Genomic DNA, 26,214 nt, shown 5'->3' with positions numbered 1-26,214 from the left:
AAATTGTGAGCTTTTTTAACTACATTTTTGGGAGGGGGTTTTAAGTTTGTTTTCCTTCTGGTTTCTGAGCCTATCAGGGGGGAACTTGGTCACATTTTCAAGATTTACCTTGTAATCACAAGGGCTGGAAACTTACTTTTATTTTTAACTGAAAGTTGGGCTTCTTCTGCCATCTTTTGAGTCCAACAGCTGGGGCTTTAAGCAGAGACTCACAAGTATTGAGAACCTCATACTAAGATGGCAAGTTGGTGATGGTGTGGTCCACTTCTCTGCTTCAGGTGTCAATTTTTGTTTAGATAACGACTTGGCTGTGCTGATGTTGAGACAGAATTTTATTGTAGTCCTAGCTAACTGTTCCAGTGGTGCCTCAAACCTACAAGCTTCCCCATGGTTTTAGAGTTGGACTCAAAAATCTGACTGCAGCTTTCTGTTGGCTTTAGGACATGGTGAGCCGGCGTACAAGAGAGGGGAAGGACAATGCAGAAAGAACAAACTTGCTTCCTCACCACAGGAATGGGGGGGATTCCATCAGCTCAGCTCCTTTGGAAGCAAGGAGAATTGAGAGGCTGCAGAGCTCTTGCGCTTTGCGGATTTCAGCTCTAAGTAGGATCCCTCTGGGCAGTATATGGGTGGGTCCAGTTTAGGAACTGAGGTTTCCCCTCTGCCCAGATCCTTCTGACTTTTGCCTGTTTGAGAATGGAGGTAGGTAGGCTACAGAAACTGCTCCAACCATTAGCTGGAATAGAAGCCCCAGAATGGCTTCACTGCTTGCTACAGGATTTGTAGAGAAGGATTCCTTTCCCCTTGCAGAGCTCCCCCGCACCAAGGCAGATCCTTCAGACTGGGGATAGAGTTTTGGACTAAGTACCAGAACTTCAGATCTTCCACCGTCATTCACAGAGACCATCCATTTACCTTAACCTTGTTGCATTCATACTTCTTTTAAAGATGTCTTCTCCCATTGGGGTAGCACTTCTGAGTTCAACTCTTCTTCAAATTTATTCCTCCCTCCACCCCTTGCTTTAAGTTCTACATCTGTATAATCTAGCCAGCTGCCCTATTTTCCAATCCTCTATCTTTGGGCTTGATCTTACTTGCAGCAGTATAAATCAGGAGTTCCATTGATTGCAATCAATGGAACACAACAGCATTAGCTTAGCTCAGACAATGGTCGATTCTCGTGATTTTCCGCTAACCTATTTCTTCACTGTCTGGTTTGGAGTGTCTACTGCTACTTCTCTCTCCTTTGACAGCAATGTTGTGCTGTGAGACAGAAATCCTGTTTATCCACAGAGCAGATTTGAAGTGCAAGCTTCTTCACGCTGGCCCAGCACTGTGCCTTAGCCCTGCACTGAAAGGACTGTCTCTCTCTCCTTCCCCTCGTCTCCACACCCATTCAGTTCTTTCCGCTTTGGTTCAGAGCACCAGCAACTGTGCTAATTAACTCCATACCTGGTTACCAATCTTGGACTCATCTAGTTCACCTTACTGCTTTTCAGCCAGAGGCATTCTATACCTGCTCATTTCCTAGGACTAAGCTCAAAATAGCCTCTGATCTCACTGCCCATTTCCTGACCTGGCTGGGCATGAAATCACTGGCGTCTACCATCACCAGAACTCTTTAACCTCCTTTCATACATCTTATTCCAGTCATTATCTTGCTATCCCTCCACATTCAGCATCCTGGTCTATTTACTGAGTCCTTTCTCACCCACACACACTCTCTCCCAATTGCTTTATTCGTTTCATCCTACCCTGGAACACTTTCTACACAGACATTTTATTTTTCACTTAATTCCATCTTTCATCTCAGACTACACTTTCTCCTCTGTTGTTGGTCACCGTGTATTTGACCAGCAGACTTGGCACTATGTCTCTGGAAAGGGCTCACCTATTAAAGTGTGGATCATAATGATCTCACTGACATTATGTCTGGGCCAAAGAATCAGCTAATCCCATAAGATGTCATTGGTCTATATATTATTAAAATTGAATTGCAACCTATGATGTTTTGTTAGAAACCTAGATTGTGAGCTCTGTGAGGCAGGCAGTGTCTTTGTTCCATTTGTTTGTACAAAGTAGGGTGACCAGACAGCAAATGTGAAAAATCAGGACGGGGGTGGGGAGTAATAGGAGTCTATATAAGAAAAAGACCCAAAAATCGGGACTGTCCCTATAAAATCAGGATATCTGGTCACCCTAGTACAAAGTTGCATATAGGTACCTAGTGGATTTTCAAAAGCACCTTTAAAAATCTGCCCATGAAGCCCTTTTGAAGTTTTTTAGCCCTTATGTGCAGTGTTTTGCTAGACACAGAGAGCACCCCTAAATGTTCAGTCTAAAGTGACTTTTATTATAGAATAAGAAAAACAAAACCAAAATTTAAGGCTTCATCAGAGAGCACAGCTCATGCACCTCTCTCTGCTGTAACAGGCTGCAGCATCTCTAAGAATAAGATGAGTGCAGACCAGCTGAGCCCTTCAAAGCTGAAAGCTGCAGTACACAAAAAACAAGCACATTATTTTCATAGCTATGCACACCATGGTATGGATTCACCTGTGTGTAAACCAAACAAACTGTTCTATTTGCTGATTTTAAGAGATATGCTTATTATTGTCATGAACAACACTATCCTCGGGAGGAAAGCAGTTTCAGTGCCATTCTGGGAATTTAATATATGTGGAATGGAGATATAACAGCATCCTCTTAGAGAGAGAGAGAGAAGAACATTTTCTAGGCTTTTTTCATCGTTAGACTTTGTCTTGGATGTTCTTGCCACTGATGTAGTAACATATAAGCCAAGGCAACATACAATGGTCAGAAGAATGTTAAAGGGACAAACATGGGTTTTCATAAAACATTTCATTGTGGTTTTGTTTAGCAGTGTGGTTCTTTATGGCCTACTGGCTGCTTCTCTAATCACTTCTTAGTTAGGTCAAGACATAGATACAGGAGATGAAGGCAAAATTTTTTTACTTCCTGCTCTTGGACAGCGTGAGCCAGAGTGCAGCATTTCTAGCCTCAACCCAAGGCAATGGAAAGGGTTAATCGGTTGTTCTCTCCAGTTTCCTGCACTGAATGTTGTATTTCAGTGAATAACTTTCAGTGTTAATTATAGAATGCAGAGCTATTGTTTGATTTCTGATCCTGTGGAACAGAGCAGCAGATCTGCAAATGTGCAGAAGCAAATTACATTTCAAATAAACAATTCCTGCTGGTGTGGGACCTGGGCCTGTTCAAAGCTGAATAGAGATGACTGTATGTCCTGGTTTTGCCTGAGAGCTTGATTGAATCATTGAGCTGTGATGGATTTTGGACAGGTGGCTTCTTTCATGATTGATTTAATTTCTGCACTAAATGCAGCCAGCAGTCAAAATGGCTTGGACTAAGGAATCAGCATAAGGAATTAACAATAAGACAAATACAAATGTTAATACATTTCCAATGCCTGTTAGCTCTTTATGAACACTTTTAGCTGGCTTTAAAGCAATCAGAAAAAAAAAAGTCTTGAAAGGAAACTGTAGGGTTCCTTGTAAAATTCTCATCAAAAGCCATACCCTGGTTATAATTTTCAGTCTAGCTAGAGTCCTTCTCTCTTTTTCTGTACCTTAGTTTCCATAAGATGGGGGTAACATTAATTACCTATTTTTGTAATAGGCTCTGTGATCATCAGAGGTACAATATAATCACAAGGGCTCACATGATTCAGATCCCTGTGATACTTGTAAGACATTGTAAGTCTGCCTGGGACATTGACAGGTACCATATAGTCTAAAGGCGTTGGGAGAGTTGAGCCTTTGAGTCTATACAGAAAAAGTCTTGTTCCTGTGGCAGGTGTCAGACTGACAGCCTTGAAGACAGATGTCATCTGTGCACAGAAAGGGAACAGCATTAGCAGCACCAGCGAAAGCTCCACCCACGCTGCCCTACAAAGATGCCTCAAGCCTGCCTTAGAAAAATCACCCGGTAAGTAGTCAGGCTCAGCAGAGACAAGACTAACCACCACCGGTGCTGATCATGACATTGGTTTTGGGCAATTTGAGCACTTGTCCGCTAAGAACTGCGCTGAGACTCTTGCTCACAGGCCTGAGTGAGGGTCTCAAACATTTTATTTACTGTGGGCTACTTCGTAAATAGAGCTATTTCTAGACCACATTCCTTCCTGCTGCTACACCTTTCCTGCCAGCACCTGTGGAAACATTATTAAAGAGACAAGACCAAAACAAGCTCACCTTTTCCACAAAGCTTTGCCTGGGAGATTACATTCCTCCACTTTGAATGTTGCTGTTGATAGTCTGTTCCTTCCTCTAAGCCCTGGTCTACGCTACGAGGTTAGGTCAAATTTAGCCGCGTTAGGTCGATTTTATAAGCAATGCGTCTACACAACCAACCCCATTCCTTTGACCTAAAGGGCTCTTAAGATCGACAGCTGTACTCCTCCCCAGCGAGGGGAATAGCGCTAAAATCAACCTTGCTGGGTTGAATTTGGGGTAGTGCAGACGCAATTCGATGGTATTGGCCTCTGGGAGCTATCCCAGAGTGCTCCGATGTGACTGCCCTGGACAGCACTTTCAACTCTGATGCACTAGCCGGGTACACAGGAAAAGCCCCGGGAAATTTTGAATTTCATTTCCTGTTTGGTCAGCGTGGCGAGCTCAGCAGCACAGGTGACCATGCAATCCCCCCAGAATTGCAAATGAGCTCCAGCATGGACCGAACGGGAGACACTGGATCTGATTGCTGTATGGGGAGAAGAATCTGTGTAGGCCAAACTCCAGTCAAAAAGAAGAAATGCTAATATATATGCCAAAATCGCACAGGGCATGGTGGAGAGAAGCTACAACAAGGACACACAGCAGTGCCACGTGAAAGTTAAGGAGGTCAGGCAAGCCTACCAAAAGACAAAGGAGGCAAATGGTCACTCCGGGTCAGAGCCCCATACATGCCACTTCTATGATAAGCTGCATGGCATTCTACAGGGGGACCCTACCACTACCCCACCACTGTCCGTGGACACTTACAAGGGGGGTGTCTCACGCAACAGGGAGGAACATTTTGTGGATGAGAAGGAGGAGGAGGAGGAGAATGCGCAGCATGCAAGCGGAGAATCCGTTCTCCCTGGCAGCCAGGACATTTTCATCACCCTGGAGTCAATACCCTCCCAAGGCGGGTTCCCGGACTCTGAAGCCGAAGAAGACACCTCTGATGAGTGCACATTTGTAACTACACTACAGGGTTTAAAAGCAATAGTGTTTAATGTTTGATTTGCCCTGAAGACTTGGGATGCATTCGCGGCCAGTACAGCTACTGGAAAAGTCTGTTAATGTGTCTGGGGATGGAGTGGGAATCCTCCAGGGACATCTCCATGAAGCTCTCCTGGAGGTACTCTGAAAACCTTTGCAGAAGGTTTCTGGGGAGGCTGCCTTATTTCGTCCTCCACGGTAGGACACTTTACCACGCCAAGCCAGTAGCAAGTGGTCTGGAATCATTGCAGCACAAAGCATGGCAGCGAATGGTCCTGGGTTTTGGTCGCATTCAAGCAACATTCGGTCTTTATCTTTCTGTGTTAGCCTCAGGAGAGTGATATCATTCATCTGGTTGAAATAGGGGAATTTTTGTAAGGGAACAGTAAAAGGACCCCGTTCATGCTGGGCTGTTTGTGCTTGACTAAAAGGGATCATCCCAGAGAATAGCCACGCGATGGGGTAGGGGGAGGGGTGTGCTGCACATACACCCAAAAACCGCAGCCCCTCCTTTTAAATGGCAAACCCAACTGGCATTGCTTGCTATGGGAAAGGAGGGCGCTGCAGTTTGAAAACATTCCCACATGTTATGAAGGTGGAAGAAGCCAACCCCACATACCCTTTGGCTTACTATGGCTGCCTGGAAACCGAATTCTGTTGCCCAGCTGTGTGTGATGTGTCACCATATCGGCAGGCACTCAATATAAAAGGCAAAATGTGACCTTGTACCTAAAGCACATGTGCTGTCTGCTGTGAATTGCTTGATTCACCGTGAAAGAGTCTCCCTTTTGTTCTCAGAAATGTATCTTCTTAAATTCTACTCTCCCTTTTTATCCCCCCGCACATGCAAATGTTTCTACGTTCCCCCCTATCATCTCCGTCCCAGAGGTTATCACAGATTAGAAGGCGAAAAAAACGCACTCACGATGACATGTTTTCCGAGCTCATGCAGTCCTCCCACACTGATAGGGCACAGCTAAATGCATGGAGGCATACAGTGACAGAGGCCAGGAAAGCATACAGTGAGTGCGATGAGAAGAGACAGGAGGCGATGCTGAGGCTAATGGGGGAGCAAACAGACATGCTCAGGCGTCTGGTGGAGCTGCAGGAAAGGCAACAAGAGCATAGACTGCCGCTGCATCCACAGTATAACCTCCTTCCCTCCTTCCCAAGTTCCATATCCTCCTCACCAAGACGCCCAAGAATGCAGGGTGGGGAGGCTCCGTGCACCCAGCCACTCCACTCCAGAGGATGGCCCAAGCAACAGAAGGCTGTCATTCAAACAGTTTTGATTTGTAGTGTGGCTACAATAAGCAATGTGGCCTTGTCCTTCCTTCCTCCCGTCCTCCCCCACCTCACCCGGGCTACCTTGTCAGTTATCTCTTTTTTTTTTTAATTAATAAAGAAGGAATGCATGGTTTCAAAACAATAGTGACTTTATTTCCTTTGCCAGCTGTGATCGAAGGGGGGAGGGAGGTTGGCTTACAGCGAATTAAAATTGAAACAAAGGGAGCGGGTTTGCAACAAGGAGAAACACACACATCTCTCACAAGGTAGCCTGGCCAGTCACGAAACTGGTTTTCAAAGCCTCTCTGATGCGCAGCATGCCTAGCTGTGCTCTTCTAATCACCCTGGTGTCTGGCTGCTCAAAATCACCGCCAGGCGATTTGCCTCAACCTCCCACCCCGCCATAAACATCTCCCCCTTACTCTCACAGATATTATGGAGCACACAGCAAGCAGCAATAACAATGGGAATATTGGTTGCGCTGAGGTCTAACCTAGTCAGCAAACAGTGCCAGCGAGCTTTTAAATGTCCAAAGGCACATTCTACCACCATTCTGCACTTGCTCAGCCTATAGTTGAACTGCTCATTACTACTGTCCAGGCTGCCTGTGTATGGCTTCATGAGCCATGGGAGCAAGGGGTAGGTTGGGTCTCCAAGGATAACTATTGGCACTTCAACATCCCCAACAGTAATTTTCTGGTCTGGGAAGTAAGTCCCTTCTTGCAGCTGTTCAAACAGTCCAGAGATCCTAAAGATGTGAGCATCATGCACCTTTCCCGGCCATCCCACGTTGATGTCGGTGAAACGTCCCTTGTGATCCACCAATGCTTGCAGCACCATTGAGAAGTACCCCTTGCAGTTTACGTACTGGTTGGCAAGGTGGTCCGGTGCCAAGATAGGGATATGCGTTCCGTCTATCGCCCCACCACAGTTAGGGAACCCCATTGCAGCAAAGCCATCCACTATGCCCTGCACATTTCCCAGAGTCACTACCCTTGCTAGCAGAAGGTTAGTGATTGCCTTGGCTACTTGGATCACAGCAGCCGCCACAGTAGATTTGCCCACTCCAAATTGATTCCTGACTGACCGGTAGCAGTCAGACGTTGCAAGCTTCCACAGGGCTATCGCCACTCGCTTCTCAACTGTCAGGGCAGCTCTCATCTTGGTATTCCTGTGCTTCAGGGCAGGGGAAAGCAAGTCACAAAGTTCCAGGAAAGTGCCCTTACGCATGCGAAAGTTTCGCAGCCACTGGGAATCATCCCATACCTGCAACACTATGCGGTCCCACCAGTCTGTGCTTGTTTTCCGGGCCCAGAATCGGTGTTCCACTGTATCAACCTGCCCCACTGCCGCCATGATGTCCCAATTGCCACATCCCGTGCTTTCAGGAACGTCTGTGTCCATGTCCTCCTCACAATCATCCTCATGCTGGTGGCTCCTAGCCAGGCTCTGCACATACTGCAAGATAACGTGCAAAGTGTTTACTATGCTCACAACAGCAGCGGTGAGCTGAGCAGGCTCCATGCTAGCCGTGCTATGGTGTCTGCACAGGTAACCCAGGAGAAAAGGTGCGAAATAATTGTCTGCCATTGCTTTCACTGAGGGAGGGAGAGAGGGGAGACTGACAACATGTACCCAAAACCACCCGCAACAATGTTTTTGCCCCATCAGGCATTGGGAGTTTAACCCAGAATTCCAATGGGCGGCGGAGACTGCGGGGCCTGTGGGATAGCTACCCACAGTGCACCGCTCCATGAGTCGATGCTAGCCATGGTATTGAGGACGCACTCCGCCGACTTAATGCGCTTAGTGGGAACATACACAGTCAACTGTATAAAATTGCTTTCTAAAGATCAACTTCTATAAAATCGACCTAATTTCATAGTGTAGACATACCCATAGGCTTTATATTTATTAGCAGCTAATTTTCTCATTCTCTGCAGCTGCAATTGCTCCAGTCTGCTAGCCACTTTGCAGGTAGGTTCTGTCCTCTGTGTGTGCATCTCTCCTGTTTAATGTTAAGGGCTCACAATGAAATACCTGACACAAAAAGACCCAAAGCAGCCACACCGAATGCTGAAAGGCACTTTTGTTTCAGTTTTAATTGGTCAAGAAAACCTTCTGACATCTTAGGAGGCCTGACCTAGGCTACAATTGGCTGTAGAGTGACAGCAACTCCACAGATCACCTGCGTATATCTATACTGCAGCTGGAAACAGACCAAACAGCCATTGGATTTTCCGACACTGAACAATATGGGCTGGATTAGGACTAAAACCTAGAAACAAAAGGCTCGCTATCCCATAGCCAATCCCAGGAGCATTCTGCCCTCATCACCCAGGGAAGTTGTTTTTCCTTACACAGAAGAAGTATTTGTGTGACTTTTCCCCCCTTTTATCACTTGAAAAACAGGTACCAATGCTATAATGCCTGGGCAAAGTAAAAGGGCCAACCTGTAGCTTGGGATCAATATCTGGTCTGGAGTACAGAAGCTAGACAATTGTGAGGATCCAGTGAAGGGCACTAGGAGGCTGCAGTTTACAACACTGATCTGTCTTTTTGGTCCGTGAAATGCATAGGCCCAATCCTGCTGCCTTTGACATCACTGTCAAAAACTCCAGTTGACTTCAGTAGGTGTAAGGTTGGGCCCTGGACTAGCAATTATTTAAGAAACAGAGGAAAGTCATTACCAATGTACAAGCTAGAAAATGGTTCTCTTCGGTCAGGCAGCAGCATAACAGTGCTGTACAATGCAAAGAGCACCGAGCCATAAAGAATGCTTGGCATTCCACTTTCTTTGATGCTAGGAAGTATGGTAAGAGATCACTGGCTTAACCAAGAGACCCTCAATGACCCGAAACTCCGTGTCTAGTTGGCAGCCGGTTTCAAGCGGAGTGCCCCAAGGGTCGGTCCTGGAGCCGGTTTTGTTCACTATCTTCATTAATGATCTGAAGGATGGCGTGGACTGCACTCTCAGCAAGTTTGCAGATGACACTAAACTGGGAGGAGTGGTAGATACGCTGGAGGGTAGGGATAGGATACAGAAGGACCTAGACAAATTAGAGGATAGGGCCAAAAGAAACCTGATGAGGTTCAACAAGGACAAGTGCAGAGTCCTGCACTTAGGATGGAAGAATCCCATTCACTGTTACAGACTAGGGACCGAATGACTAGGAAGCAGTTCTGTAGAAAACGACCTAGGGGTTACAGTGGACAAGAAGCTGGATCAATTGTTTACAATCAAGTTGGAAGGGCATATCGAGTGGGGCCCCACAGGGATTTGTCCTGGGTCTGGTTCTATTCAGTATTTTCACAAATGATTATGGATAATGGCAGAGAGAGTACACTTTTAAAGTTTTCAGAAGACACCAAGCTGGGAGGGGTTGCAAGTGCTTTGAGGACAGGATTACAATTAAAAATGATCTAGATAAACTGGGAAAATTGTCTGAAATAAATAGGATGAAATTCAATAAGGACAAATTTAAAGTACTGCACTTAGGAAGGAAATATAAAATGGGAAATGACTGCCTAGGACGGAGCACTGCAGAAAAGGATCTGGGGTTTTTCCTGGATCACAAACTAAATATGAGTCAACAACGTAACACACGTTTGCAAACAAAGTGAACATCATTCTGGGATGTCTTAGCAGGAGTGTTGTAAGCAAGATTTAGATTAAACATTAGGAAAAGTTTCCTACCTGTCAGAGTACTTAAGCTCTGGAACAAATTACCTAGGGAGGTTGATGAAATCTGTGTCATTGGCGGTTTTTAAGAACAGTTAGAAAAACACCTGTCAGGGATGGTCTAGAATAATACTGAGTCCTGACTCAGTGCAGGGGACTGGAACATATGACCTCTTGAGGTCCATTCCAGAGCTACATTTCTATGATTTTATCATTTACCAATACAAAACTATGTTGAAAATTATATTAACTGCTCTAGAGCCAGATCAGGCCTTGTGCAGCTGCAGGCTCCTCTGGCCCAAACGAAGGGGAAAAGGGACCAGCCCCCTTCATGGCATTATCTCCCATTCTTCCTGGACATAGTGAGCCAGCACATGTGAGGGGGTGGGATCGGGAGAGGAAAGGATGATGGAAACACATTGTTCCTCCCCTCAACCCCCTGGGGAATCCCACCCCCCAGAAGCTGGTCCAACTATATTAACTTGTGAGATGGTTCCCTAGGCACTGAGGAGATGGAACAATACTTGTTCTCCACTCTTCTCCTCTAACTCCCACTTCTCATGGCAACCGAGGGTTGCTGCCTGCAGAGAAAGCCATGGTGGAGAGTTAGAGAGAGCTGAAAGGGGGCAGATGGACAACATGGAGGCATGGGGCTTCCGTGTGAATGGCCCTGGCTTCTAGTATCAGGGAATCTCACTTTGTTGCAGTCAAGGGGCAGCCCATGCCAAACAATTTGGGGGAAATACCATGATGAGACCCTCCTGATGTTTTCCTGCTGAAAGGAACCCTGTGAGGTATCCCCCTGGGAGGGGACAATCTGGGGGTCCCAGCTATAGCCTTAGGAGCCAAATTTACACTCATTTTGCATCCCGAACTCCCAGTGATTCCAATGGGAGTTTGGGATGTATAAGGAACACAGGATCGATCCCTTAGAGCTTTACTGAAATCCACAGGAAATCATTCAGGACACAATAAACATCTATATTTTTAAATCACTAACCAGGGTTAATTTGCCTCACAATCTGACGTGCTTAAAAAAAAACATCCTAAGAAATAAAAGAATCATCCCTTTTTTCCTTTGTCCACTGGAATTCTCTGAACTTTCTCTAAGCCCAGGATACTGCATTTGTCCCTGCTCTCAGTGGAATTCTTTCTCCCTCTTGTCCCTGGAATGCTGTGAGCGAGTCTGGAAGGATTTCTTGGACAGACATTTTTGATTAAAGCCTGTGTTAAGAAGGCTGGCTCAGGGCAGATCAACGCCACTCCAAATCCACTCGGTCAGGAGCAGCAGCAGAATGGAGTTTCGAGGCGCCTGCTTGCTTCTGTGCCTCTTTTGCCTTGTGCAGGTTACAGTCCAGCAAGCTTCCACATTCAAGCAAAAGCCAGCGAGCTCCAAGAAAGGTAGGGCGCTGGGAAGGTTCATTTGGTGGGCCTGTATTTAACAGCATTTTATCAAAATCATTCTAAAAACATATAGACTTTAATAGAGCATCAGCTTTTTTTTTCTACAAGATCTTTGACCCATCCTGCAGAATTCTATAGCAAGGAAATTTAAATTCTATTGCTTAGTTAAAAAAAAATCTTCCCAAAGGTATTGTCTTCTATTAAATTCTGCAAGATGTCCCCATAGTGAACCATTTGTTCTAAAATTCAGATAGCAACATACTATATATATTATCTCTATGTTTCTACCATTTTTTCCTGCATAAAAACCTCATTTTGATGATCCTTAATCTCCCCCATTCCATTTTAAGAGGAAAATAAAATGACAGAAGGAAAAGAGTTGATGTAAATTCAGAGGCAGAGTAGACAGAATATTTACTCCAAGAAACAGAGGAAGTACAGAATGTCTATGATTATATAACTTTAGTAACAAATACCAGCAGTGGTCTCCAAATCCTATTTTAAAACATTTGCCTCAAGTGTATATTAAGTTGTACTTCAGCTACATCTAGTAAAGAGTAATCATTAGCAGATAGTGTATAGAAAAATAAATGCACTGGGGTTTACTCACCAGTCCCTGTTTCTGCACAATACAAATAATTGAAGAACAACTCGGGTGAGTAACTGATGACTACTGTGAGCTCACTCCAGCCCTTAGAATTTGTGGGGAAATACTTTGGGGAAGACAGTTTCACAGATGTGTCAGACTGTTGCTACAGATATTTGAATTCCTTTTAAACATGGGATTTTCATCTTGGAGCAAACCTGAAAGAAGAAGATGTTTAAACAAACCATTTACTTGGCCAGTCATTTTCTGTAGCCTCTTCCCAGTTTGGTTATTTTTCCTCAGAAGTTTGTATTTGAATGAGCTTTTCCTTGTGCCTGGCCTTTCAGTGAAGTCCCTAATCATGTTTATTTTTAAAAAAATATCGCAGTAAGGGTCCAAAACACTCTCTCACCTCCACTGGTGCAGGGCATGTGTATGTGTTGCATCCCCTCCCCTCCCTCCAACTTGTACCAGTAGGTGCATTTGTGTTTCTCAAAGGAATTTTGCTTCACTCGATATAGCAATGGATTTTTCTCTTTGCAACTGTTTGCTGACAACTGGGCTCTTCAGTAGGGTTGGTTAAAAATTTTCCATCACAATTTTCTTCAATGGAATGAAAATTGTCACTGAAAATGTCTGCTTTCCTCCAACATTTTCATCCACACTCCAAAACTTTTTTTTTGGCCTCTGGCAGTTTTCGGTCAAAGATTTTTTTCATTTTCAATGATTTCAACAAAGAAAGGGGAGGAAAAAAAGTTACCAAACTGAAACAATGAGGTGTAAATTCATGACCAATCACTTCTATACTCAGGGCTGGCTCCAGGGTTTTTGCCACCAAAAACAGCCAAAAAAAAAAAAAAAAAGCCGCGAACTGTGGCGGCAATTCAGCGGGAGGTCCTTCGCTCCGAGCGGGAGTGAGGGACCGTCCGCCGAATTGCCGCCGAATAGCTGGACGTGCTGCCCCTCTCCGGAGTGGCTGCCCCAAGCACTTGCTTGCCAAGCTGGTGCCTGGAGCCGGCCCTGTCTATACTCAGGGGGTGCTGGAACAATTTGTACAGTGGGGGTGCTGAGAGCCATTGAACCAAACTGTAAACCCTGTATATGATGGAAACCCCTTCAAGCTGTGGTACCTAGGTTAAAGGTTGTGCGGCTACGCCTACCTGAGCTTCAACCACACCCCACATTGCAGTGGAGACATACCCTTAGCCCTTGTCTACACTACCACTAACTTCGGTATAAATTATGTTGCTCAGGGGTGTGAATAATCCACACCCTGAGTGACGTAAGTTACACTGACCTAAGCACCGGTGTGGACAGAGCTTCTCCCTCTGACATAGCTACCGCATCTTGTGGGAGGTGGAGAAATTATGCCAACGGGAGAGCTCTCTCCCATTGGCATAGAGTGTCTTCACCAGACGCGCTACAATGGCACCACTGCATCAGTGCTGTAGTGCTTTTAGTGTAGACCTGGGGTGGACAAACTTTTTGGCCCGAGGGACATATCGGGGTGGGGAAATTGCATGCAGGGCCATGAACGTAGGGCTGGGGCAGGGGGTTGGGGTGCGGGAGGGAGTGCGGGGTGTGTGTGCGGGTGTGGTGTGCAGGAAGGGGCTCAGGGCAAGGGGTTGGGGCAGAGGAGGGGTGCACAGTGTGGCAGGGCTGCCAAGAGGATTCAGGGGGCCTGGGGTCTTTGGTGGCAGGGGGCCCCCACTGCTGCACTTCGGCGGCGGGTCCCGGGGCGGAAGGACCCCCCACCGCGGGTCTTCAGGGCACTTTGGTGGTGGGTCCTGGGGCGGAAGGACCCCCCGCCACCGAATTGCCGCCGAAGACCTGGAGCGGAAGAAGCTCCGGCGGCCCGGGCCCCACGAGAGTTTTCCGGGCCCCCCGGAGTGAGTGAAGGACCCCGAAAAACTCTCGTGGGGGCCCCTGTGGGGCCCGGGGCCTGGGGCAAATTGCCCCACTTGCCTCCCCCTCTGGGCGGCCCTGCAATGTGGGAGGGGGCTCAGGGCAGGGGGTTGGGGTGCAGAAGGGGTGTGAGGTGCAGCAGGGGTTTGGGGTGCAGGCAGGGGGCTTAGGGCAGGGGGTTGGGGTGTGGCAGGGGGTTAGGATGCAGGGTGCAGGAGGGTTCAGGGTGTGGGCTCCGGCCCGCCACCACTTACCTGGAGTGGCTCCAGGGTGACAGCAGTGTGCACCGGGGCCAGGGCAGGCTCCCTGTTTGCCTGCCCTGGACCTGGCCCTGCGCCGCTCCGGGAAGCAGCCAGCACCATGTCCCTGTGTCCCTTGGGGGGTGGGGGGCAGAGGGCTCCGCGTGCTGCCCTCGCCTGTGGGTACCTCCCCCGAGGCTCCCATTGGCCACAGTTCCCCGTTCCTGCCCAATGGGAGCTTCGCGGGAGGTACCCACAGGCGAGTGCAGCGCGTGGAGCCCTCTGGCCCCCCTCTCCCAGGGGCCGCAGGGACGTGGTGCCGGCAGCTTCTGGGAGTGGCGCGGAACCCATGGCGCCACAGGAGTGGCAATCCTGTGGGTTGTATCCAAAGCCCTGACAGGGCCGGATCTGGCCCGTGGGCCATAGTTTGCCCACCCCTGGTGCAGACAAAGCCTTACTTTCCCTGGGCCTGAATTCACCATCTATCAAATGGAGATAATGGTATTTCCCTCCCTCACTAGGGTGTTGTGAGGATAAATGCATTAAAGTTCGTGAGGCACTCAGACACTACAGTGATGAGGTAATAGAAGCACCTACTAAAATAGATTCTAGGGGTTTGGATGCCTAATTCCCAATAAAATTAATGGGAATTGGGTGTCTAAATCCTCTAGGCAGCTTTGAAAAAATCACAGCTCAAGAGATGTGGCTAGCAAGCACTTCTGTGAAGCAGATCTTCAAACATGTTGAGGCATGTCAGTCACAAATTGAGCTGTAAGCAGTTCCCACCAGGAGAATGCTAGCCACCAGAATTTACATTTGCTAGCTTTAGAAGATACTTTTCATCGGCTGTATTTCAATGGCGAAAACTGAGTTTAAGGGTTTTAGCATGGCTTCCCTGATCAGTGTGGAGATTATTTTCTGTGAGAACTGTTCAAACCACATTATACGACCGTGCTGTGGCTTAATGAGGAGTGGGTTATAGACCAGTCTGGCTAGAAAAGTTCTCAGAAAATATTGCTATCCACAGTGGTCAGGGAAGTCATGTAGTACCTTGCTACAACAGCTGGGTGTTTATGATAAGCATCTTTCAACTATAATGTGAACACATCCCACGTGGAAAGAGTTCCACTGCCTTTTCTGCTCTCTCTGCAAGTAGTGCCATCAAGGGTCACAAAAATTCATGGACGGTAGAATATCAGCTGTGTATAACTCACTGAGACAACACCACAGCATGTATTTCTCATTGACAGTCTATGTATGCACAAGATACACACTACACGAATTATAGCAGAAAATGGCTTTAGGAAAGATTTTCTTTCGACCATTTAACCAGTCTCAGCTGAATGTTTCCATGCTCTAAATCAGGCTAGATTATTTAAAGACAAACAACTGAACAGGAGTAGTCTCCATCTGAATCTTAATGGATTTCTTCATGGGGTTCAGATCAGATGAGTGTATTACAGGCTGTCTTTACTGCTCAATTATACACAGGTTCCACAGAAACGGCTTATCACAGATATTTGGATTTACTATGATCGCTTTTTAAAAAATGTATAGGCTTTATTATGATGTCCATAGGCTCTGTCCATCCTTGAGACAGGAATTAATCCTCGCAATAGCACTGGGAGATAGAGAAAGGGTTATTATCCCTATTTTCAAATGGGGAATTGAGGCACAGAGAGAGTAAGCTCTCTCAGGTTCATACAGGAGATCAGTACCAGAACCGGGAATTTAACCCATACCTCCTGCATCCCACTGCAATACCTTAGCTACACAGTCTTTCTTCCTTGATGGAGTTTTCCCCTTCCATTTATGAATGACATTATTGACCCCTACCTCATTCAGCGCAAAGGATAATGGTGCTCTGTGGATAAATCAGGGTTGTGTAATGAATGTGGCTGTGGTCTGGGCCTTATTTGTTACAGAAGTCGGAAGGTGTGTAGTGAACGAGGCAGAAGCTTGCAGGGAGAGAAGGGAAGGCCCCGTAGTTAAAGAAGTTGAATGGCGCCTTGGAGAATTGGATTCTAACCCTGCCTCTGCCACAGAGTTCCTGTGTGATGCTGGGCAAGTCACTTAAACCAAACTTTTCACAGTTGGCCGCCAATTTTGTGTTCCTCATTTTCTTGGTGCCAGATTTGCAGAGGTGCTCGGTGCTTATGACTGCAGCTGAAGTCAATGAGAACTGTGCTTTGAACATATAAAGTACTATACAATTGCTAAATTCTCTAAAAAAAAAAAGAGAGAAACAATCAGACCTTAGATGTCTTAAATGGAGCACCCAAAATGAATGGAGACTTTTGACAATTTTGGCCTTAATCTCTCTGTGACTTTCGTCCCCATCTGTAAAATGAGGACAATAACACCACCTCTCCTCACAGGGGAGAGAAACTCATTAATGTTTATGAAGTTCTCAGATATTATGGGGAGAGCACTATAGAAATGCCCAGGAAGAAAAGAATCATCTTGTATTCAAAGCAGGGCTTCACTGGTGTAAAATAACTAAGTCTTGAGGCCATACACTGAATGAGGAGGAGAAATGTTGAATAACTCCCCATTCACTGATTGAGGCAGGGGCACTGTGGGAAACCAGTATATGATCGTGTAATTAAAAAGTGTATCACAATGCATATGTACAAGGGAGCCAAGTTAAGCTTGCACAGGAAACCTTAATTCTGTTGTTGCCTAACATTTGAGTGCTTGACTTTGCCACTTCAATGTTCTTTAACAATTTTTTTTGATGTGATAAAAAAATTATACTTCCATGGCATCTTCCATTCTAGATCCTCAAAACTCTTTAGAAACATTCATGAATTTAGGGCGTGTCTGCACCTGAAAATTCATTTGGATTAAAGTAGGGTGTGAATTTAAAGTCCACCAGCTGTTCCTGAAAAACTCCACAATAAGAGTGCCGTGCTGCTGTTTAGCTTAATCTACTTTCAAGCGTCCTAAATCTCTTTGCAGTACCTTAACTACACAATCTTAAACTAATCTAGAACAAGGCACTTTTATTTCAGCTTAAGTCCCCACACAGGGCTTGATTCGGGAATTATGCCCTGTGCAGACGAGCCCTAAGCCTCACAACACCCTCTGAGGGAGAATTGCTGTCACCCTTTGCAGATGGAGGAAGTGAGGCATAGAGGGGTTAAGACAAGTAACTTCCCCAAGAACCACACACAGTGTTTGTGGCAGAGCCAGGATTAGATGCCAGAACTCCTGTACTTTAGCCATAAAACCATCCTTCCTCTTTTTGTGGTCGTATGTTGGGTTAAGGCTACTAGCCATTACATTGCTAGAGAGGCTCCCTTACAAAAGCAGCTGTATTAATGGGAAGTTTCCCACGATGTGTTTTCCTCAAAGGTACCAAAATAATAACTAATGCTTCAGTGTTAATGAAACCCATTAAAGTTAATTGAGCAATGATTAAAGCAGCTCAATACATTCCTCTTGATGCTTTTGTTTCCTATTCATGACACAGGATAATCTTCACTGCTCGTCTTTTATAGGGCTTTCAATGTTGCTTTCCAACTGATCTCAGGTAGTAACTCTGCTTACTTAATCAATTCACCATAGCTGGCATTTCCGGGATAGACCTGGCCTATAGTCTGCATGCGTAGATTGTCACATTTGCTTTTACCACATCAGGTTCCCCCATAAAAACACCACCACATTTATGGCAGGATAGGTATAGAAATAGTTTCTTGGGAGCAGCTGTGTAGATACAGTGAATACCACCCCCTTCTTGTCCTGTTTGCTGCAACATCAAAGGGATAAAAGCTCAATTATTTCTTAATGAGAGTAACCAGAGTACCAATTAGTAGCTGGTTACAGCAGTTGCAATTACTCTAACTAAGCCATAGATTGGTGACATTAGTGATAATGGCACATTTAATTACATGGGAAATGGCTTCAATAGAGTGGTAGGAGAGTACCAAAGAAGAACTAAATATTGTTTTATAATCTTATCACTCCTAAAGGCTAGATCACCCCCACTCCCAGAAAACCCCACATAGGGTACAGAAAATCAGGAGGGAAACCTCATGGAGTCTCCACTGGATCACTTCTTTGGTGAGAGTGAGGTATGTAATCCCCATAGATGGACCAAATGATCTGGTCCCCAAAAACAGACTTCCCATTTTTAACAGTGAGGGTCAGTACCCATCTGGAACAGAGATCAGACCAGCTGTTCATCACAGTCCCTTCTGGTCTTAAAATCCATGAAACTCATGGATCGCTAGGGGGCCACTGAAGACAGGGGCCATCCCTGTGGAGACCCCATAGCTTCTTGCTCCCTCCAACCTCTCTGGCAGGCCACCTCCTGCAGAGCCAACACTACTAGAAAATTCCCCTTCTCTGGGTATGTCCACACGACAGCTGAAGGTGAGATTTGCAGCTTGGGGCGGCATACTCCAGCTAGCTTTAATCTAGCTCACATTCTAAAAACAGCAGTGAAGACACAATGACCCAGGCTTCCTACTGAATACGGAGTCCAGTTCATGGTCTCTGTCATGACATTCAAAGCTCTCTATGGGACTAGCCCTAGCTACCAGTGAGACCTCTCTCCCAGCATGACCCTGGCCTATCATGAGAACTGCACTCCACTGGAGCAACGGAAGTGTCATCCAACGGGGTGTGGGGCGGCGCATGATCATGGGAGACAAGGGAGACTCTCCCAGGAGCTGGACCAAAGCTACAGACCAGGCTCGCAAGAGACAACAGCCATTACAGGCCTCAGTCTCTTCAGGACTAAATGCAAAACTCATCTCTCTGACTTGCCTCTCTCTCTCAAAAAGTTCTTCACACCCCACTTCAAGAAAATTAACTAAGCCATTGTCCCTATGGGAAAAAAGCAAGAGCACAAGATTTGGAGGGAGAGGGAGGGTTCAGTAGTTTGGAGGGGCTCAGGAAGTATGTAGATAGGGATCATTAGATAAACTAAACTAATTGGCCGAGGGGTGGTGGTGGGGAAGGAGAAAGAGAGAGAGAGGATCTAACCTTGCCCAGGGCTCCTAGGAAAACTTTGGGAACCAGTTCAAAGTTTTCTCTGAGGTGACTTTCCATAGAAAAGTGGTTGAATATGGAGTAACAGGAGAAACAAGTTTAAAAACCCTCAGGCTAGTCTGTCTGTAAAGATTGTAAGAGATATGTTCTCCAAAATAGAAATTCTGGGCTAGAGCCTCAGCTGGTGTCAATCACCATGGCGCCGCTAATTTCAATACAACTATGTTGATTTACGCCATCTGAATATGTTTTGCTTGAGTTGCCATTAGTTGCAATGCAATGTTGTTTGGTCTTGTGCTGACCGTGCATATTTTAAATGGAAAACATCAGGCAATAATAAAGAGAATAAACTTGGCCAGCCCTGTGAGCATGCCAAATCTCCCATGTTTGTGTCCTGAGCTTCCAAGCCAGCAGGGGCTAGGAGTGCTGCAGGGAAATTGCACTCGACTCCAGAAGCGGGGTGCAGTGGGACTTAGTGCTTCATATTCTTCTGTACTGTCCACCTAGAATGGAAGCCAAGAGAACAGTGCTGATGGCCTCTGGTGAGCGTCCAGTACTCCATCAACAATGGGAGAAAAATGGATCCTTGAGCATAGATAAGACTATTTCAGGGACCCTACTGAACACAATGACTGTTTCCAAAATCCATTCTTCCCCTAAGAATCTTTGCTGTGTGGAATTCACTACCTGAAAGTTTTGTTCATTCTCACTCATCGGCTAACTCTGTGGAGTCTACAGTTTCTTTAACTACATGTGTAACCATGGTTTCTCACTCAAACTTCGGTATGACCTTACTATTCCCCTATTAGAATTGTAGTGTATGGAGTAAACAGTCTTTAAGAGTCTGAAGAGTGAAACACATAACAGAATACATGAGTTTTAGTAATAGATTCAACTCAACCACACACACAGGAACCAGTTTTCTCTAAGCAGGAGGAACCCATTCCAGGCAGTTCTAAGCAACTCCACCAAGGATACCGAAGCTTGATATGCTCTGCTAACAGAGATACTTGGGTAGCATTACACCATTAGAACATGCTGTCATGCTGAGAACACTTGCTCAGAAGCTTTTGAGAACATATTAATCCTTTAAATTCTTTAAAGTGTATGGACAGAGCCAGAAGAACTCTGTTAAGGACTTCTTCGACAATTCCCTTCTGTTTGTATTATTGATCCAAGAAATTCATCCAAAGCTCATTGAAATCAATGGAAGGACTCTTATTGACTTCAGTGGGCTTTGGATCAGATCCATAGTTCCACACACTGCCCCTTTACTGTCCCAGAGTAGTAATACATTCAATGCCCCAGTGGGCAAATGCTGTACAGGCACAAGGTGGTAGTGTATAGGCCACTATAATACAAATGCAGTGGCAGGTGGTCATCCTGCAACAGAATGCGTTGCGGAACCTGTGTCTTTTAAGGAGTCTTTTGAAGGAGGAGAGAGAAGGAGCTCTGGTTACACTAATAACCTCAATTGCATTCATTAGATGTACATGAGATGTTTGTGTTCATCTCTTGATTTGTTCCACAGATGGTGTGAGCCTCAAAATGATTGAAGATCTTAAGGCTCTGATTGACAACATCTCCCAGGAGGTGGCTTTATTGAAAGAAAAGCAAGCACTTCAGACAGGTAAAGAGCTCATTGATGAATACACAGTTATTGCTTTGAGATTGGTGCTAATTAAAATGTGGTTACAATCTCTCTGTACATGTTGACAAGGGTGTTAAGAGAGGTCCTGGTGTATTTGGGCTAGAATTTCATCATTAATGATGCATTCATAATTAGATTAATGGTATGTGTGGTATTTTCACAACATTTCCAGACAGATGCAGCTGCTCAGACTTTTAATTGCATTAATTGTACAGTATATGGCTCAATAATTCTTTATATGCTGGAACTTCTCATTAGAAATATTGAGAATTTTACAGTGGCACTAAATCAGATGGACAAGATCGGTGAGGTAATATCGTTTATTGGATCAACTTCTGTTGGTGAGAGAGACAAGCTTTTGAACTTCACAGAGCTCTTCTTCAGATCTGTGTAGCTCGAAAGCTTGTCTCTCTCACCAACAGAAGTTGGTCCAATAAAAGATATTACCTCCCCCACCTTATCTCTCTAATATCCAGGGACCAACACGGCTACAACAACACAGAAAGCTAAATCAGATGGTCATTTTTCCTTCATCAGTCAGAGGGATAGAGTATAGGGGATCCGGTTGTGATGTTTTACTCCATATGTTTATGGAAATATGTTTATAAGTATGAATATGATGTAACTAGAATATGCTTCATGCAAAAGATCTCTTCTAAGGTATCATTATAAAGCTTATGAGCTACTGAGTGTGTACATCCTATTTGTCTGCATGTATTATTTCTATGTCTGGAGTTAGGAGAATAAGATATAAACTTGTATGACTGATGTAAACATGTTAAGTGGAAGCCATTAAGAATCAATGAACTGTGAATGGATTTGTTTACCTACAAGCCTTCCTATGTATGTGTCTTCCAGCTACTAGGTAATGAAGAAGGAGGTCTTACTGTGACATGTAATCATGTCACCTGAACTGGAATCCATCTTAAACCTCGTGCTTTTCCATTTAGAAGGAGGGGTGGGGAATCCAGAGAGACAAAAGATTCCTGCCTTGTGCCAAAGCTATAAAAGGGGGTGAAACAAAACAAAGGGGGCTGTCAGTCATGAGAAATCCCCTAGTTACCACCTGAGTTGAAACTAACAAGTACTGTACCAGGGGAAAGGATTGGGCCCAGACTAGGAAGAAGTCTAGTCTGTGAAAGAAGCTTATTGGAACATCTCTGAGGCTGAGATTTACCTGTATTCAATGTCTTAATGTATTAGGCTTAAACTTGCGTGTTTTGTTTTATTTTGCTTGGTAACTTACTTTGTTCTGTCTGTTATTACTTAAAACCACTTAAATCCTACTTTTTATACTTATTAAAATCACTTTTGTTTATTAATTAACCCAGAGTAAGTGATTAATACCTGGGGGAGCAAACAGCTGTGCATATCTATCAGTGTTATAGAGGGCGGACAATTTATGAGTTTACCCTGTATAAGCTTTATACAGAGTAAAACAGATTTATTTGGGGTTTGGATCCCATTGGGAGCTGGGTGTCTGGATGCTGGAGACAGGAGTACTTGCTGAGTTGTTTTCAGTTAAGTTTGCAGCTTTGGGTGTGTGTTTCAGACCCTGGGTCTGTGTTGCAGCAGGCTAACGTGTCTGGCTCAACAAGACAGGGCTCTGGAGTCTCAAGCTGGCAAAGAAAACAGGCTCACAGGTAGTTTCATCACATCAGGTGACAGTTCCAAGGGGGTCTCTGTGACTGAACCCGTCACACCTGTACTTTAATATTTCCCACAGTTTTCTCTTTGCTGTGCAGCCAGCCATCACCCTTTTGTCTGACCCACATTGCAATCAGGTCACTATAGCATGTTCTATTATTATTGTTTGTAATACATTATTGCCTAGGGACCCAAATCAGGGATCAGAGTCCTGGTGTGCTAGGCCGTGTACAGACACATAGCAAAAGATGGTCCCTGTTCCAAAGTGTTTACAATCTAAGTATTCCACACTAATATCATGTGAAGAACTGCCACCGACATCAGTGGAAGGTGCGTTGGCAGAACATGCAATAGACTTGAGACCCACAGTGTGGCTTAAAGAGGATAATTTTGTCCCATATCTAATTATCTTCTTTGAAAAAGAATATGGGTTAGATTTAGGTTTCAGACACAAGTCCAGGTTCAATGGGACTTTAAAAAACAGTTTGAATATTCATATATGGCTCCTATTAGGGTTGGTTTTTTTTATAAGGTGCCCAGAGGCTTTCAGTGCTTAAAACTTTAAAAATGTGTAATTTCTACTAACAACTATATCATTGTGAGAGAGTAGAAAGCTTAAAAGTTTTTAGCAATGGGGCAAGGAGGACATTTTTCTGAAGAGCTTAAGTTATGCAAGTGCAACATTTCTGATCAAAACCCGTGAAAAAGGGAGTCTCTTTCATGTTTGCATAACTCAAACAGCTGCATCAAATATGCACAAGTTTTCCAGAACTCTGCAATGTTGGGTCGAGAGCAAGCATGAAAAAGTTCAGCCCATGAGGAATTTGTTTGGGAAAGTTTAGGAGCAACTTAAAACAAAGGGAAATGGGGATTTGAGTTCTTGCTTTCTATGCGAATTTGGAAGGCACATGGACACAGCGGGTTCCACATAACCATGTTTACTAATTATATACAACCATACAAGGACGCGCGACATCTATACCCTGTCAGAGCAGCAGTGTGTGTAAGACAGAGTGGCCCATTATAGGGCTTCCAAATTATTTAAAGAGCTACTGTAACCCACGCCTACTTGGTGTAGCACTCTCTAGTGGTACCTAGGCCATCTAGAGCAGTGGTTCTCAAACTTTTGTACTGGTGACCCCTTTCACATAGCAAGCCTCTGAGTGTGACCCCCCCCCTTATAAATTAAGAACACTTTTTTATATATTTAACACCATTATAAATGCTGGAGGTAAAGTGGAGTTTGGGGTAGAGGTTGGCAGCTCGTGACCCCCCATGTAATAACCTCACGACCAACTGAGGGATCCTGACCCCCAGTTTGAGAACTCCTGATCTAGAGATTAATGAGTCTGCTACAGCCTTAGCTAAGAGCCATGTGGTTTTTAGCTCATGCAGTAGAGAATCATGCATTTAGCTCCAGAGGTCCCAGGTTCGACCCCACCCGCCGACCACTGGGGGCTGTCAGTGATACACTACTACCCAATTCCTATACAGGGTGTCAGAATGAAATTTTGAATTCAACTGTAACATTTGCTATTGACGACCCCTCTCAGGCACTGTCTTTACAACATGTTCTTTTTCTGTTTGTACTTTGTCTTTTTGTCATTTCTTAGTGTGTTTGAAGGGCACTAAAATTCACCTCAAGTGCTTCCTTGCGTTTTCCGACACCAAGACATATCACGAGGCCAGTGAAGACTGCATCTCCCAAGGCGGCACCCTCAGCACCCCCCAGAACGGGGATGAAAATGACGCGCTCTACGAGTACATGAGGAAGAGCATTGGGTCAGAAGCAGATGTCTGGCTCGGCATCAATGACCTGGCGGCTGAGGGCAAATGGGTGGACATGACAGGCAGCAGCATCCGCTACCGGAACTGGGAGACTGAGATCACCACCCAGCCAGATGGCGGCAAACTGGAGAACTGTGCAGCCTTGTCAGGGGTTGCCATTGGCAAGTGGTTTGACAAGAGATGCAAGGATAAATTGCCGTACGTGTGTCAGTTCATGATTGTGTAACAGCAGGGCTCCTACTGCTGACGTGTAGGCCAGGTTATTCTGTTTGGCATCAGGAATATATATAAATAGTTTATCTATTTGCACATATATACATTATATATATACACAAATAGATAAACTATTTGCAAATAAAGTCATCGTGGCCTGGTAATGCATTAGAGCACGTTAGATCTATGCTGCATTTTAATTGGCTAAAAGCTACTTCCAACTCCATAGCAGCTGCATTGTTCTTACTAAGGCATGATTTATAGATATATTTTTTTACATCAGAAATGTATTAGGATGGCTTATGTGATTTAATAAAGAACCAGTGCAACACTCCAACTTTGCAAACCATAGAGTAGGTTACATAAGCCTCATTAAATTGTTGCTGTAGATACTTTTCCTGCAATTCACTTTCCATTATTGCTGATTCTATCAAGCTATCCATGAACTAATCAAATCTTTTCCTCCTGCCGATTCATGGCCCAATCCTGCACCCCTTACTCTGGGAGTTTGGAGTCAGGAGAGACGGACTGAGCGTTCATTCAGTGAAATCAGAATCCACTGTAATCGAGATCAGAATCAGTTTCATGCTGATGAATATGTTGTTCCAAACAGTAGGACCAGTTCTTTTTGCCTGACTTTGACTTTTAAAATTGAGTCTACTTGCAGAGTAAAGTACTACTGTGACATTGGCAGGGTTGAGCCCTCTGATAATAGGACATCCTCGTGCGAATTAGAAAGAAATAGACTAATCTATAAAGGAGAAGGGTGGGATTTTCAGAAGAACTTAGAGTTGGCCTAAAGTAAATTGATTTCAATGGGAGTGGTTAATCCAGGTGCTTCTGAAAAATCCCACCGGGAAGCTTTATTTTGGAGAGAAAGTGCTGATTATTTACTAACTCATTCATTAAAATATAGTTTGTTTATATGGCCATTGGCTGGGCTCTTTGGGAACTGTAGAGGTATAAAAGATCATTGAATCCCAAGAAAATCAGATTTAGCCACTTTAAGGATCATGTGATCTATTTTAGCAATGGACTGTGTTACCCTAGCTGACTCTTGTCATCGGATTGCATAACTGAAATGCTCTCATATCTGTTGCTTTGGCTTAATGGCCTCTCCACTCAGAGCCAGAGTTTCAGCTGGTGTCAATCAGTGTAGCTTTGTTTGCTCCCCTGGCTACAACGGAGCTATAATGATTGACATCAGCTGAAAATCTGGTCTCGGTATTTGTTTGCTAGGAAGAGGATTACATTTCAATAGGAACATTTGTTTTAAAGATGCAATGATGGAAAAATAATGGCAGGCCTGGACCATGACAGTTTAATGAGGCTTTGATAAAGTTGTTTTTCTTAAAGTTTGCTCAAATGTATCATTGGTTCTTTAAGTCTGCTGTGCTTGATGATAACCCATTTAGTTGAGGTTACTTATTCCTTGCACTGTCATGCAAAGGCCTCAGATGTAACATGTTCTTCTAAAGCCCATTGGAGAAATTTTTCAAGTCACTGCTTTGTTTATAAACAACATGAGCTGGGTGTCTTTCAGAATTGATAGCAGGAGGGCCAAACAGGAA

At 44.8% G+C, this 26,214-nt stretch overlaps 1 protein-coding gene across 1 annotated transcript; it reads left to right on the top strand.

The window, feature by feature from the left end:
- The first annotated feature begins 11,394 nt into the window (after nucleotides 1–11,394).
- LOC112117857 (tetranectin) lies at nucleotides 11,395–25,044 on the top strand. Its single transcript, XM_024215952.2, has 3 exons — nucleotides 11,395–11,613; nucleotides 20,876–20,974; nucleotides 24,256–25,044. Exons 1-3 carry the CDS (start codon nucleotides 11,508–11,510, stop codon nucleotides 24,654–24,656), a joined length of 606 nt encoding a protein of 201 aa, XP_024071720.1. The 5' UTR covers nucleotides 11,395–11,507; the 3' UTR covers nucleotides 24,657–25,044.
- Nucleotides 25,045–26,214: the final 1,170 nt, after the last annotated feature.

Source organism: Terrapene carolina, unplaced genomic scaffold, assembly GCF_002925995.2.
Source record: "Terrapene carolina triunguis isolate 2854851 unplaced genomic scaffold, T_m_triunguis-2.0 Scaffold34021, whole genome shotgun sequence".
Lineage (NCBI taxonomy): Eukaryota > Metazoa > Chordata > Testudines > Emydidae > Terrapene > Terrapene triunguis.
The sequence above is the reverse complement of the archived record's forward strand: the minus strand, read 5'-3'. Positions and strand labels throughout refer to the sequence as shown.

Coding starts and splice junctions, on each gene's coding strand:
- LOC112117857 (XM_024215952.2), top strand. CDS start 11,508: ATGGAGTTTCGAGGCGCCTGCTTGCTTCTGTGCCTCTTTTGCCTTGTG. Junction 11,614..20,875: donor GCCAGCGAGCTCCAAGAAAG/GTAGGGCGCTGG, acceptor TTTGTTCCACAG/ATGGTGTGAGCCTCAAAATG. Junction 20,975..24,255: donor AAAGCAAGCACTTCAGACAG/GTAAAGAGCTCA, acceptor GTCATTTCTTAG/TGTGTTTGAAGGGCACTAAA.